At 35.8% G+C, this 16,222-nt stretch overlaps 1 protein-coding gene across 2 annotated transcripts in view; it reads right to left on the bottom strand.

Annotated features, from left to right (window-relative positions):
* Tbcd (tubulin folding cofactor D) overlaps window positions 1-16,222 on the bottom strand; it is a 97,209-nt gene that overhangs the window by 65,728 nt on the left and 15,259 nt on the right. For both annotated transcript variants that reach the window (XM_081748995.1, XM_081748996.1), the window contains exon 2: window positions 6,979-7,166. In XM_081748995.1, coding sequence (XP_081605121.1) covers window positions 6,979-7,166 — 188 coding nt within the window. The remainder of the gene's footprint in view (window positions 1-6,978; window positions 7,167-16,222) is intronic.

The raw sequence follows: 16,222 nt of genomic DNA, 5'->3' as shown, positions 1-16,222 counted from the left end.
CTTTCTTTAGTACGTCTTCATTCCTTTTCCTTTCGGTCCATGATATGCGCTAACAACACATTTCAAATGCTTCCAGCTTGGAAATTTCAGCTTTTCTCAATGTCCACGTCTCTGATCCGTACAACGCCACGCTCCATACCAGTGTCTTAATAAATCATTTACGAACGTCCAGCGTCACATTTCTTGATGTTAGTAGTCCTCTTTTCCTATTGAATGCTGTTTAGCTACACAAAATAATTTTGTCATCCTGTCGCTCCAGAACTTCTGCGGTTTCTAGTTAAGAAAAAGCACGTGGTTTCCATAGGCCTCTTTTGAAACTAACTTAACACGATTCAGAAAGTTCTGCAGAAACTGAAACAATGATAGGCTGATGGTGCCAGGTCAGGGCTATACGGTATACATTAAAACCTCCCAATCGAGTCATCTCAATTTCTGACAGGTCGTTAAAAATGTACCCAATCTCATTTTGCCAGTGTGGTTTACGACATCCTTTCTGTCGATCGGTTTCGACCCTTTGTTTTGAACTGTCACGTATACTTGCGCTAATCATCGATAGTACAGATCCAAGCGCCCCGCGGCAACAGCTCATCATGCACGATGTCCTACCAATCCCACTAAACGCACCAGCATAATCTTCCGAAGCGTTAGTGTGGACTTTGCCACACATAGTGGAGCTTCTCCTCATTTCGACCAATTGTTTCTCGCACATTGTTGTCGAAGGTATTCTACTTTCCATCACTCGTGATCATCCGCTTCAGAAATGACTTGACTTCGTTGGGTTTCAGTAGATTCGAAGACAGAAATTTGATCGATTAAATGTTATTGAGTCAGATCATGTGGTACCCAAACATCGAACTGCTGCTTGTAGCTAGTTTTCTCCAGATGGTTTAACACTGGTGATGGATGTTTAGTTCATTGGCGATGTCATGACTGCTTGCGAGCCAATCTTCCTCGCCTTTTTGCCGGAATAACATCCACTTTAGCTGTCATTGGTTGCCCGTTTTGAGGATCATCTTGGACATCAAAATTTCCAGAACAAAACCGACTAAACAATCTTTCAGATTTTCCTTTGGTAACGTAGGGTGATCAGATTGTGACAAGCGAAAAGTAGGACAAAAATACAATAGTATTTGATAATTTACTGCGTCGGCAATACACATATTTTTATTTTAGTTAACGTTAACCGTAAGTTAATCATTCATTTTTGTTAAAAAGAAAAGTACCGAACAAAAGTGTTGAAGGAATTCAACACAACTCTAAATGCTTTGATGAATGACAAAGTGGTTTATTTTTATAAATGTACAGTGAAACTTCGTGTAGGGCTAAATACTTTTTTTTAAATCGATTTTCAGAGCTTGTGATTATTTTAAGGAATGAGGGAAAATTTAGACCGGCACGAAAGAACTTCTACTTAATTTGGTTAGCATCGCTGTCGTAGCTTGAAGTAGAAATCTTTCCTACCTTACCGATCTTAACAAGCAGTAAAAACAATAGTTCGATGATTATTCTCTTTTCCTAATCTTGTGAGGAGAGTTAAAAAAAAAAAAAAAGCAGCGGTTCATCAATCAGCAAACGAGTTCCTGTGATTCAAAATGTTGTGAATAAAGAATGAACCAGTTGAGAACGCTCGAAGAGAATTGCCAGAACGAATTTATTTATTTTTTTTTTTTTAATTTATGTGAAATTGATCCAATACCAATACCAGCTATTGATTCAATAATTATTACGTCATTAGTTATTGAATCTGTATTGAATCAATATTGGTATTGATCAATACCAATATCATTTCTCTATGACTTACTGTTCCCGAGATATGGCTCCTTAAATCTCCCGGCACGATGAGAGTGGCGCGAAAAATTTCATCACTTCTTCCAGATAATTTTTGACACTCTATCGAATGAAGGGCTCAAAATTGAAAAAAATCGCAAATAGCAGAGACAGACAGATAAACAGAGAATTCAATAATGAACTTTTTAAGTTCATTGAACATTAAAATATTGGTAATAAGTTAACTCAGGACATTTCTCGATTTTCTAGGCGTCTTCGCAACACGCAGGACAGCTCTTTGAAAAACAGCACTGTACTGCGAGAATCAGTACGTCTGGTCACCCTAGGCATCGCCGGCTACGATCCCTTAGCGCCTTACGATATCCCTCTCGTAACATGAGATTTAGCGTACAGGGGATAGTTGACCTTTCGGCCGTTGTGGCGCCACTAACGTGCACTAAATAGGACAGGTTTTCTGTTACGTAGGCCCTAAGTCTGAGTGGATTTAGACAAGTGTAGTGTGGTCAGGATTGCCAAATAAAAATAGTCTAAATAAGGGATGGGTTGACTAGTTTCAATAAGTAGATTAACGGGAAGGGTTTTAATAAACATGATCTAGTGGTAGAAAATGAGCCAAGTATCACATCAAAAAGTAATCATTTTAGACTGAAAGAAACACAAAGGTATGAACTAATACAAAGAGTTAATATAGATCTAAGAAAAAATAGGTAAATCTTACTTTTAAAACATTGAACTTACGTAATCTAAACTATTTCATAAATCATACTTCACGCTTGACTTAACTGTACTGATAAAATTTTTCAAGTTTGGATTTTACTTTCAGATGTCGAAAAACTCAGCTGTCATCAACTGGGCAGAAACACATATTTCTGTGTCAGTCCATTTCAAATTCATATGTGAGAAAACTCTTTCCACAAATGAATTTGACGGTGGGATCCTTAGGCAAAAGGAGACGACTACAACTCGGAGCTTTTCTGAAATAGCATTTGCCATTTCTTGGCCAGGCTCATGACGACTTATTAAAACTTGCGGGCTTTAAAGTTGTTGTCTGAGGTAAATTTGTCATTTGGGCAAAATATGGGACTTTTGCTGCCCCGTATCGAAGCTCCCTGGGACGCGGGACAAAGTCATAAAATAAGGGACTGTCCCTTAAAATCCGGGACAATTGGGAACCCTGACTGTTGTGTTTTACGTAATTTCTCTCCTTGTTAAAAAAAATTCACGTGGCGCATGTAGGCACTATAGTTGCATAATACTTGCAGTATCTTTATGTAGTAAAATTAACAGCACAAAAAGTATTCTTTTATTGTTTTAACTATGGTATATTGTTGTGTACCATTTTGTCTGGGAGCAATGATATGTAGGTTTGCAGAGCCATTGTATGTACAATAAATCGAATTTTAAAAACTGGATTACTATCTCTGCCTTCCACCGCAAATTCTACTAATATTTCAAAGGAAAATATACATTCCCGACCACTTTTCTGATTCTGAAGCATATATACCCATACCAGATACAGTTACAGAATTGTTGACTGGTCTTCATACCGATCCTAGTAAGTGTTGTTTTTTGCTTGTGTAATTAATTTTATTTATTTATGTTTCTGAGTAGTATTGGGTTCTATGCGTACGTTGGTTCTTTTCTAAAGAAAAAATAGACCTAAAACCTTTAGCTTATGGGCAAGAGTGCCGATTTCTGTGTAACTTTGGGGGAGCCCTATGACAGATACGCTTTAGTAGAACAGGAAAACGAATTACCATGTACTGTAGAAATTGGAGAACCTACTTCAACTTACCATCTCCCCCCCCCCCATTAGGGGAGCCAATTTCAACTTCTGAGGGCCCGGCCTCCAAACTTCCCAAGACTGATGCCCTTGCTAATGGGATAGAAGAAGAACCCAGAGCCTTTATTACAGATACTATCCCAGTATTTGGTGTGCCAGTGGTAACCCCAAATTTTCGTAATATTTATCTAGATAAAATGATTTTATTTACTTTTGTGAAATATCATAGTAATATATTAGTAGACTCCTATTTACATCTTACTAAAACAGATAATATACAAAGATCCCATGTTGTAGAAAGATATTTATGTATTTCTGACAATCTACCATATGAAACCTACGATAATTCCAGGGAAAAAAATATAACCATTTTGTACTAGGAAAAAAATAGACACATTCATTAAAGTGTAAACTAAAAGTGAAATTCAGTTAAATCATAACGCCAATGAAATTCAATCCTTAACAATTCAGACTGTACACATTATATGCACAATAATAAATTAGTCAACTCATAACATTTTAAAGAAATTAGTCAATTCATAACATTTTAGCCTATTGTTCATTACTATTGTCACAATTTGTATAATTCTTTAACGTTCCCATTTATGGTTTTCTTTTCAGACATTTTATCAGGAACAGTGAAATTAGCTTCTACTGCTTTCTTAAGAAGTTTTGTAGATCGGAAAATTATTCAAAGTATAGATTGTGCCTCATGTCACAAACTTATCAGTCAGGACAAATGCAATTCCACGCTTATGAACTTGATATATAAACAAGACAGTAGAAACGTAATGTGCTATCCTACAAAAGAACTAGTATGGGTGATTCATGTTATTGAAAAAGCCCATCGGTTTGTGAATACCCGAATTTCGGAAACTCTTTCCGTCTATATTGTTTCCTCTCTGCAACACGTTTAGTATTTGCAGTGCCTCTTTTCGGACAATCATTCATTCAAATTAAGTGTAAAAATCTGCGATGTAATAGTTCGTGTTGCTGAAGAACGTAGCAGATGTTGAAACAGGATGTTTTGAACATGCAAAATTTCTAAATGCCAGCCATTATCTGGGGAAGTGCCTCGTTTGTAATTTGTAAAGGATTTCTTCCCGGTGTGTTTGTATTATCTTTTATTCTTATTTAATCGATACTAATTGTATTCAATTTTAAAAACAGTTTAGTTTTTGTGATACTATATGGGGGGGGGGGGAGAGTTAAGAATTCTTTTCGTGTTATAGCTAACCGTTTCATTTGCCTGCTACATACAGAAAATATTGGTGCACGTAACTAGCGCCACAGCGGCACCTAAAGGAACTAGGCCCTGTTCGCTTGTCTGTGCTATTTGGGAAGGCGCTAAGAGATCGTAGCCGGCGATGCCCTAGGTAACGTGTCTTGTCCATAAACATTACAAATTTCTTCACGGGGTTGTGCAGCATTTGCAACTTTATCGAAATAAGATTATAAAAAGTAGCACAGTCTTGCAGAAAGTTCACTCATCTTCACGGTGCAATATTTTGCGATCTGATTATAACTAGGGGCGCGAGTTTTTCGCACTAAGAATTTGAGAATTTCGCGTTTCGTTTTTCATATTTCGCGTTTTGTCGAATTTTCCAAATAAAATTTCGCATTTTGTAGCTCTTGTAGAAAATATATTTCCTAACATTTTTACTAATGTTCCTTTTATTCCTAGATCACTAGAGAAATAAACCATTAATAACCTAAAAACAAACTATACTGAATATTTCACTTGACATTGTAAATTTCACTTATAGAAAATCATATTTTTTAAAAAAAATCAAGGAAAATCGGGAATTAAACTTACTACAAGTAGGGAAGTTTTGCTGTCTTCTGTTTCATGCAACGTGTTTTATGATCTTGAGTAGCAGAAAACAGCAGGTGTCTGCAATGATGCCATTGGCTAGCTAATTAAAACTGCTCCTTCCCATTCAGCTGCGATGGTGATAGCTAACGCACAACATGTTCTCTATAGCCGTGTCTAAATCACAAAAAATGCACCGTTCATGCCACATTCTACCGTTCTGTCAGCGGAAAACTGGCGTTTTTAAATTAATGGAAACGTACTTTTAAAATTTCGCGTCATTTCGCGTATTGTTAGAAATTTCGCGCTAAATTGCCAATTTCGCGTTTTATCGCACAACGGAAATCAATGAAAATACACACAGAATATCATAAAACGTCAAGAAATTGAAAATTCCTTAATTCTGACCCATTTCGTTTTATCGCTCATTGCGAAAAACTCGTGCCTCTAATTATAACAATTCCAATAGTTTTTGGAGCCCTAAATATCTTCAGCTATCAAAGGAAGGAAGTTATTGCTGACTGATATACCCTGAGATTTGAACACTAACCCCACCTAGTGCGAAAAACCTCAATACTTTTTAGACTACCTGACAACAATAATAATAATAATAATAATAATAATAATAATAATAATAATAATAATAATAATAATAATAATAATAATAATAAGAAGAAGAAGAAGAAGAAGAAGAAGAAGAAGAAGCCAATCACTTCCCTCATAACAACATCCGACTGAAGTATCTGTAATACTGTGTTTACTCGCGTGATAGTTTGAAGTAAAAATATTCACCAAAAAATTTCCCCGCATAAAAGTCGCAGTCTATGGGATTTTTACCTTTGTGAACGACACTTCCTTCGAAATCATTTATCTTGCACGAAACCAAGCAAAAGAACTTTTCGTGTTTACTGATAAGTAATATCGTGACCCATCTGTCAACAGAGATCACGTAACCTACTTCCACCCTCCATTTTATGTTGACACAATGCTGTATGTATCAAAATTCGAAATTTTTTTGATCATAGCGATAATTGAATGGCAGCTTTCCTCGCATAATAGTCGCAGTTGAATTTTCACATTAAAAATTTGGTACAAAAAGTGCGTCTATTACGCGAGTAAACACGGTACTATCACGATAATCTTTTCATAAACTAACATTGCCCAATAATTGCATTATTATTCACCATATATATGTAAATAACCTGTTGATCTTGTTAATACTGCGTGTTATTATTAGCATTATAATCAGCACTATAGTTTTAATTTTGATCTTTCTACCTACAAATGTACACTAACATATATTTTCAAATAATCTTTTCCACAAGTTTGTCTAAATTAACGAAAATTGAGATCAGTCATACAAAATAGGAAAAATACAATTACCTGAAAAAGCAAACATGTTGTTTTAAATACGGAGAAATTCACCAACAAATTCATGAAAAAACAAATACTACGATTAATTTCACGAAACCAGCACAATACAAATTAATCACAAATAATACTTAAAGATTATCCTATTTTATACGCATTACCATTACATGAAAAGACTGTGAGTGATTATTTAAAAATCATAAACATCAATACACAATCTTACCTCGTCATCACTGACTTTTGCCCTTCTGATTCTTCACCTGGCTTGAAACTATCCAATCTTGACATATGGAACGGAATCATGACGATAATAGACATCCATAGCAGCAAAACATATCGAGTTTGCCAAGTTTGGGTATCGCTAGGATCTTGATCTTCAAGCATCTTGAGAACTGGTTCCACATCTTCTACCTAAAAATTAAAATAAAGAAAAAAATCCGTTTTTCTAATTTCACCCACTTAGCACTTTATTATCACATTAGCTGCCACTTAAAAAAAAAAAAAAAAAAAAGACACAGAGAGAAGAAAGAGACGACTATCTTACTACAGGGTGATTTTTTAAAACTCGCGGATTTCACTTTGCATCTAGAACTTCTAACTGAAGTCCGATTTTCACGCGGTTTGTGGCAAATAATCAAGGAAGGATGGGAGATTTATGGGACTATGTTTACTGGTTTAAATTTATCCGGGGTAATAATGACCACATCTCAAGAAAAACAGCAAATATTCGCCAGTGTACCTTACTGGAATGAGGTTTTGGATTTTTGATGCGAAATTGCAGAATACAAATTAAGTGTTAGAATCGATAATTGACCTCTTCCACAACACACGCCTTCGGGGTCCGATGCTTCCCTGTCTCACTCTGAAGCGATCCTGTTCCTTCCAATTTATTCACTAATGACCATATTCTGTTCCTGTCTGGGGCAGAACGTGAAGCAAATTTGTTTCTAAATGTCCTTTGTGTAGCAACAACAGATTCCTTTCTCCAAAATCTTGTTGCTTCGATAAACTCATGTTGCTCCGAAGAGTACACTATTCTCACTATGTCCTGATCATACTCAACGGTACAGCACAGCAAAGAACCGTATAGCACAATTCCCAATACAATGACCCAGTTTCCTTTTTCTCATTGACATTAGCAAGGTTGCCATCTAACGAAGAAAACTCAAATCTCCATACCGCATCGCACCTCATTCCTATTGTAAGGTACAGTGGCGAATATTTCCTGTTTTTCTTGAGGTGTGGCCGATATTACCCAGGATAAATTTAAACCAGTAAATATAGTTCCGTAAATCTCCCATTCTTCCTTGTTCATTTGCCACAAGCCGCAGGAAAATCGGAATTCATTTAGAAATTCTAGACCCAAATAAAACCCGTGAGTTAAAAAAAAAAAAAAAATCACTGTATTTACTAATGGATGCTACAGGATATAGCTATAACTCATAAATTGCTAAACCTACCTCTGTATCCTGAGTCAACTTTCTTTTTATTAGTGTATTATTTCAGATATCGCTGTAACCTTCATAAGCATCATTTTTTTGTGCTTGAACTTCTACAATGGTCATGTAACAAATCAAGCTTAATACGAAGAATTGGTGCCGATGAAAATCAAAGTTGCAATCGAAATAATATACTTAAAAAAAAAAAAAAAAAAAAAAAACGCACGATACAGAAGTAGGTTAGATAGTTAATTAATATCAAAAGTTTAAGAAGTACTAAGTTATGTAGTATTTGTCAACTATTAAATAAACTATGCTCGCAAACATATATTGGTGTGACAAAACAAACACTGACAAAGAGACTTTCGGAAGTGTCACTCTCGGATTTCAATGAAACTTTGCATACTTGTAGAACATCGAAAAATAATCGACACACATTTTTTTATTTCGGCAATGGTGCTGATATAAGGGTAGAAACCGCCCTTTGAACCCCCGGTCTCCAAACATCAACAGAAAACAATCATTAATGTAGAAGACAACATACCGCCAGGGGGGTTAGGATAGCTGATTCGGAATCTGACATCAAAATTACAAAATTCAAAATGGCGGATCCAATATGGTGGTTACACTTACAAACCGTCTTCTTGTTTGAAATGCTCTGCAATTAACCAAAAACCATTATAGTTGGCAGGGGTTATTGCGAGAAGGTTGAAGACCGATTTGAAACCCCTTTCTGTACTTACTTTAACGGGATGCTTGATTAAAGTTCATCTCTGCATCTCTCACGATTCTGGTTGCTTATTTGTAGTGAGTCCCTTCCCCTCTCACTATTCGGAGTGATTATTTAAAGTGAGTTCCCTCGCCTCTCATTACGACAGAACTTAATATATCCTCAATTGTTATAATTATGAATTTATTGATAAAAGTTTTACAGTAATGATATTCGGTGAAAAAAAAAATGTGTAATGCATAAACATTTTTACACTATGCATACCTTATTACTGCAAGAACTATGCACAAATCGCAAAATGCTACACAATCTTTGAAACAAAATGTTACGGGATTTTAAAACATAGGTGTTTTTTCTTCCAAATAACCGTTTTTGTACCACGCATACCTAATAATATTTGCAACTCTGGGAGATGAAAACTGACTGGATCTTAATTATATTATTAGCGAGAAGTATATTTATGTTATAGTTGTAGAGAGGGACAATGTCAAAAAACATCTCAAGAAGTTTTTCCACGACTTGAAGAAGAACACAAGAGGCTGAATCCTACTAGTTGCTCCTGCAGGAATAGTTTATACTTTGAGGTACTCTTTTGTTCTTAAAATAGGTTCAAAAGTTGATGAATTGTGACCACTCCACGAATCTTATTACAAAATAGACTTTGCATCAGATGCTAGGAGAAAAAAGTCTTGAAAACCCGATCTCAGAAGACTTGGTGTTAATCAGGGTGGAAAAAAATCATGATTTTTTTTTTAAAAAATCATTTTTGTTGATTTTTTTTATTTAAATCGATTTTTTTTATTTAAATCAAATCTTTTTCCTCGTATAATACAAGTCGCAAACTGAAGAAAAAGCATTAGGAATTAGTATTAAATGCTAATTATGCTATTTAAATGAAAGTATTGGGGTTGAATTTTGAATTATCCCCAATCGTTAACCTATATCAATCCCAAACAATGTTTCTTAACCCTTTTAAGTTATGGCTCTTTATAAAGATAAATTATAGACTTCCAGTCAAGCAGCTGCAGCATCATCCCTATTTATCCTAGGATCATGGTACATACATCACTCTCTTTAGATTAGAACAGCTTTTGAAACGGTAACATTCACATTTCCCTATCATGTTCCTGAAGTGGGAAATTTTGAGAATAATCGGCATTAAAAAAAAAAAAAAAAATGATCCCCTCTGGATTCCCCTGTGTTCCCACGCACAGATCTCCAAATCAACTAGGAAATACTAAGGGCTGTACTAAATGTGTATACAAAATTTCAAGATTCTATCTTGAGTAGTAAGGGTGAGGAAACTATTTAACAATGAGCTAAGAACATTTCCACAATGCCCCAGATGACCCGGATGTAATATAAACATTTCCTCAGACATCCCTTTTTATCCTAGGATCATGATTTGTACATTATTCTCTTCAGAATAAAACAAATTTTCAAACGGTACCCTTCAAATGTCTCCAGCATGTATCTGGGGAGGGTAAATCACGAAAAAAAGGAATTTTCTGTTAAAAATATCTTTTTTCTTAAATTTTTACCTCTGTGGACCCCTCCCCCTGTTTTAAGGCAGAGATCTGAAACAAATCTGAAAAATGCTGAAGGGTGCACTGAGTAAATGTGCAAAATTTCAGTCTTGTAGGTGCAAAAGTAAGCCCGCGAAAAATAATATTCCCCAAATACCCAAGATTCCCGTATAAAATAGGATCTCAGGTAACAGTTTCTTGAGACATCCTAGGAGCATAGTACGTACATCATTTTCTTCAGAATAGAACAGCCTTTCAAACGGTACCATTCATATGTCTCCATCTGAGGCGGGAAAATCACGAAAAAAGCTACTTTTGTTAAAAATATCCTTTTTTTAAAACATTTTTGCCCCTCTGGACCCCGCTGTTTCCACGCAGAAATCTGAAAACATCTGAAAATTATAAGCGGTGCACTGAACGAGTGTGCAAAATTTCAGTTTTCTGAATGCAAAATGTAACCTGCCAAAAAATAATAATAATAATACGCATAACAAAAAATATCTTTTTAAATTTATGACGTCATCACATACTATGCTTCAACGCAGAAAGGCGTGAAAGCATATGTAACGTGTTCTAAAATGCTACGTCTTGAAGAAAACGAAGTAAAAAGCCTTATTGGTACTTTTTTAATCGAATAATGAAGATTCTACCCTATCGCCTAAAAATAGGTGATATAATTTAAAAGGTTAAGCATTAAGGAAAAAGTACAGCAACGTTTATCAAAAGTTATTGATATTTGGCAGGGGCCTATTTTTAAAAACTCAGAACTAGCTTGCGGCATGAAATACATAAATTTCGCCTAAAGTTATAAAATAACAAAAAAAAGGGGGGAGGTGATAGGACCCCTCTAAATACGCCCTATTATCTGGGAACAAACAAACAGACACGCACAAAACAGAAATTTTGTCTTAAATGTCGATGGTGATTTCTTCGTTGGAATAGTTAACGATTTTAAAACCCAAACCCAATGTTACGAAAAGAAGAAAGCAGGATTGCTCCGTTACCTGTTCAAAACGAGATTTTCCATAATCATCCTCTGCATGACACTTGTTTTCATACTATACTGTACATTTGAGTCTCATTGTATTATGATTGTTAACTTCCATAATCGAAATAACAGAACAGAAACCAGAATTTACTTATTTTCACTTTAAATTAATTTATTTCGGAATTCGATTTAAATCAATGATTTTTATTTAAAAAATCAAGTGATTTAAATCGTGATTTAAATCAGACTGATTTAAATCAATCCACCCTGGTGTTAATTATTCCGAATTTCATGTTTTAAATATGCACCCTCACTAACGAGAGGCAAGGGACTCACTTTAAATAAGCACCACGAATAGTGCGAGATTAGGGGACTCACTTTCAATAAGCATCTTGAATAAAGAGAGGCGAGGGCACTAGCTTTAAATAAGAACCGCAAATAGTGAGAGGTGCAGAAACTCACTTTAATCAAGTATCCCGTTAAAATAAGTACAGAAAGGTGTTTCAAATCGGTTTGCAACATTCTTGCAGCAATCCCTGCCAACTACGATTGTTCTTGGCTAATTGCACAGCATTTCAAACAAAAAGACTGTTTGTAATCACCAAATTGGATCCGCCATTATGAATTTTGTAATTTTGACGTCAGATTCTGAATCAGTTGTCCTAAAATCACCCTGGTAGTATGTTTTGTTCTACATTAAATGAATGTTTTCTGTCTATGCTTGGAGATCACCCCTAACGTTCAAAGAGGGGTTTCTACCCTTAAACCCGCACCATTGCCGAAATAAAAAATTCCGCCGTGTCGATTATTTTTCGATGTTCTACAAGTATGCAAAGTTTCATTCAAATCGGTGAGTGACACTTACGTAAGTGTCCTTGTGAGACCAGTATCAATAAACACATCAGATACTCCAAGAACAAGGAAAGAGATGTCTCAGGTCTATGAAAACACATCAATTCAACCCTATATCAAATTCATACAGCATCATACAAAGTTTTAATTTACTTTAATTTACCAAAATCAAGTTATATAAAACAATTCTGCAGAATTTTCATTCCAATGACTATTTTACATTTTTGTGCATCTCAGGGCTAAAAATTACAAAATTCAAAAACATAATGTTCTTGTAAAGGTATAGAGATTCCCTCCAAAAATTGTCTTATCTCTACAACAACTACAAAAAAAAAAAAAAAAAAAAAAAAAAAGTTCTCAATATCTCAGGTACCACATTCGAAGTGTTTAGGTTAATTGTCAAAAACCTTAAGTTCAACTGTTTATGATCAATGATTAACGCTTTTTTTTTTTTTTTTTTTGTTTGTTTCAATGTGAAGTAAATTAGTTACAATAAGAAAAAAACAGCACAGCTAAAGAGATATTCTCACATTTTGTAAGTGTCTACAAGACTTCTCTCCTGGTTTCTTTCATGAAGAAATTACAGTAAAAAAAAATCTACATAAATAACCAGTGTAACAGCTTCATTGGCGAAAACCGTCCACTAAAAATCTTACAGACGCAATCAACGGAATCAATGTTTCCATCCATCATTTTATTAAACTATTTTGTTAACGTCCCACGATTACGCACCGAAACTAAGACGCTGATGATGAGAACGATAATGATGGAATAAAGAAACTGTAAAAGAACGGAACAATTCCGAGAAAACCCAGGCACATGTTGTTTGGGTTTGGGTACAAAACCTCGCGGCCAGAACCTCGCGGCGACAACCTCGCGGACCAAAACCTCGCCTGGCCAAAACCTCGCCTCCCAAAACCTCGCGGCCCAAAATCTCGCCGGGCCGAAACCTCGCCTGGCCAAAACCTCGCCGCCCAAAACCTCGCGGCCCAAAATCTCGCCGGGCCGAAACCTCGCCTGGCCAAAACCTCGCCGCCCAAAACCTCGCGGGACAAAATCTCGCCCGGCCAAAACCCCGCCTGGCCAAAACCCCGCCTGGCCAAAACCTCGCGGGCCAAAATCTCGCCGGGCCAAAACCTCGCCTTGCCAAAACCTCGCGCCCCAAAATATCGCCATACCCAAAATCTCGCCTGACCAAAATGTAAATGTTCCAACAGATGATAAGGATGACGGTATAAAAGACACTGTTTCAGAAAAAGTATCACGAGTATTTGACCAACTCCCGCGATATCATATGAAAATTCTATTTCTGTATTAGAGGATTTCAATGTGAAGATAGGGCGACAGGATGTTTTTAAACTGGTTATAGGAAAAGAAAGTCTGCATAAGGAAAGTAATGACAACTAACGGTGTTAGTTTCGTGAACTTTGGAACATCCAAAAACTTAAAATTTCAACAAAAATCTAATAATATTTATGAAAGTATGAAATAATATATGAGTTTTTACGACGTCCCTTGATTATGTCCTGTAGATTAAAGGAGACGTAGATGACAAGGATGAAGAAAATGATCGAATAAAGAAAGTGGGAAGAAACGGGAATAACCTGAGAAAGCCCACGCACACGATGTTTTTTGTATCTTATTATTATTATTATTATTATTATTATTTTTACTATTATTATTATTATTATTATTATTATTATTATTATTATTATTATTATTATTATTATTTTTATTATTTGTAACGTGGAATTGCATATTAAGAAACTCATTGGGTAAATTTTAAAGAAAAGTTTCATTCGCGGCGAGGTTTTGGCCACGCGAGGTTTTGGGTGGCGAGGTTTTGGCCCGGCGAGATTTTGGGCGGCGAGGTTTTGGCCACGCGAGGTTATGGCTCGGCGAGATTTTGTCCCGCGAGGTTTTGGGCGGCGAGGTTTTGGCCACGCGAGGTTTTGGCTCGGCGAGATTTCGTCCCGCGAGGTTTTGGGCGGCGAGGTTTTGGCCACGCGAGGTTTTGGCCCGGCGAGATTTTGTCGCGCGAGGTTTTGGCCGGCGAGATTTTGGGCGGCGATGTTTCGGCCGCGAGATTTTGTCCGTATCCCGTTGTTTGCCTACCACAAAGCGCACTTGACGCGACCTGGGATCGAATCAGAGACCCTACACAACAGAGGTGAGCGCTCTATCATTGAGCCACCGCGGCCCAATGAACTATTACATATGTTAAAAGATAAATGGAGGAAATATCTGATTTTGTATTATACCAATTTCTCTATAGGTGAAATTCAATTATATAAAAAATAAGAAAAAAATGCACGACTGCACCGAGATTCTCTCTTATTATAAAACATCCAAATTCTTATTTTATGTATCAACACCTGTTTAGTAACTTATGTCAGTTCATTATCATTATTAATGAAATACAATGGAGATGGCAAAAAGTTAACGCTGATAACAAGTGTTTAGAATTAAAAAGCATTGAAGAACACGCCATGATTCACGCAAATCAGATAAATTCTAAGGGAAAATGTAGCTAAAAACGCGTTTCTTTTTTCAAGATAAGCCTAATTTATGTCCTCTCTTTGATTTCAATATCAAACAATAAGGTAAGATTTAAGACTCGAACAAAACACACTACGTTTTACAAGAGATCAGATTTTTACACAATTATTGTAGAGCTTAAATTTTAAAAACTGGGGGTAGGTGCGTAAAATTGGAAAGCCTAAAAGATGTACCCTATACTGAAGATCATTTTTTTTTTTTTTTTTTTTACCGAAGTTTTATGAAAATATTATAGTTTGGAAAAATATACCTTTTTGAGATGGTTAAGCCTCATACACAGGAGATATGCGCTACTTTGCAAGCATCAAGTGTTATTTATTGTTAACGAAAATGATCGTGGAAAATTATTCTCTTGTATTATGTACATGAGTGTAGGGACTAACTCCAGGCAGTGAGAATGACTGAAAGAACTAAACAAAATATCCATCATACTTGCTAATGGACGCTATAGGATATATATTTACAAATGAAATACTACAAATCTTGTTTCTGTTAAAAAAGAAGTTAACCTTCTTTATTAAATTATTTCAGTATTCCCTCTTACTTTCTTTAGTAACTTCTTGAACTACTACGATGGAATCATTATGGATCCTCCCACTTAGAACTATCCCAAGACAACTTCTTTAGCTGGATAACATACACTAAATAATAGAAATTCGTGAAGCACATGTACATTATATAATTAAATTACCGTCCTCGGATCTTTCGATGCTGTTTACGTCGTCACAGCAATGCTAAATTTCAACAGTTAAATACTGTCACATAGTAAATGATATGTTTGTATATGATATCCAGTTACTATCAAAAACATGTGATTCACTTACGTATCATTTATTAAATTATATCAAATGCACATCGTCCTTTCAATGGATAGTTAGCCAGGGTGTCTACTCAAACTCCAAAATGAAATTTCGTGACTTTTTCGTGACCTTTTCTTTCCCAAGCCATAAAGTTTAGAAACATTCTGAAGAGCGAATTTGGGTGCGAATTGAGCCAAATTTTCACGCATGCGATAGAATGCTTGCGATTTGGTAGGGTCTAAAGCCGGAAATAGACATTTTTGGTGGTGAATTTTGACGGTTATAGAACAAAATTTTCCCGTCTATACCATATTTTTCCAGATAAAAATAAAATTCGTGACCTGAAAGTTAAATTTCATGACTTTTTCTTGACTTTCATGACCGTTTTCTGATTTCGTGACTTTGTCATGACTTTCGTGACCGATAGACACCCTGTGTTAGCATATTTAGAAATGCAGAGATAATCGATATCCTTCTACCGGCAATTTTCATTCTTGTTATTAGTAATTAAAGTAGGTGTCTACGAGCCGATGTATTGAAGCATATATTCATCGTCGGATTTATACGAGATTT

Source organism: Thermobia domestica, chromosome 2 (genome assembly GCF_964235325.1).
Source record: "Thermobia domestica chromosome 2, izTheDome1.hap1.1, whole genome shotgun sequence".
Classification (NCBI taxonomy): Eukaryota; Metazoa; Arthropoda; class Insecta; order Zygentoma; family Lepismatidae; genus Thermobia; species Thermobia domestica.
Note: the sequence above shows the minus strand (reverse complement) of the source record. Positions and strands in the feature narration are given on the sequence as shown.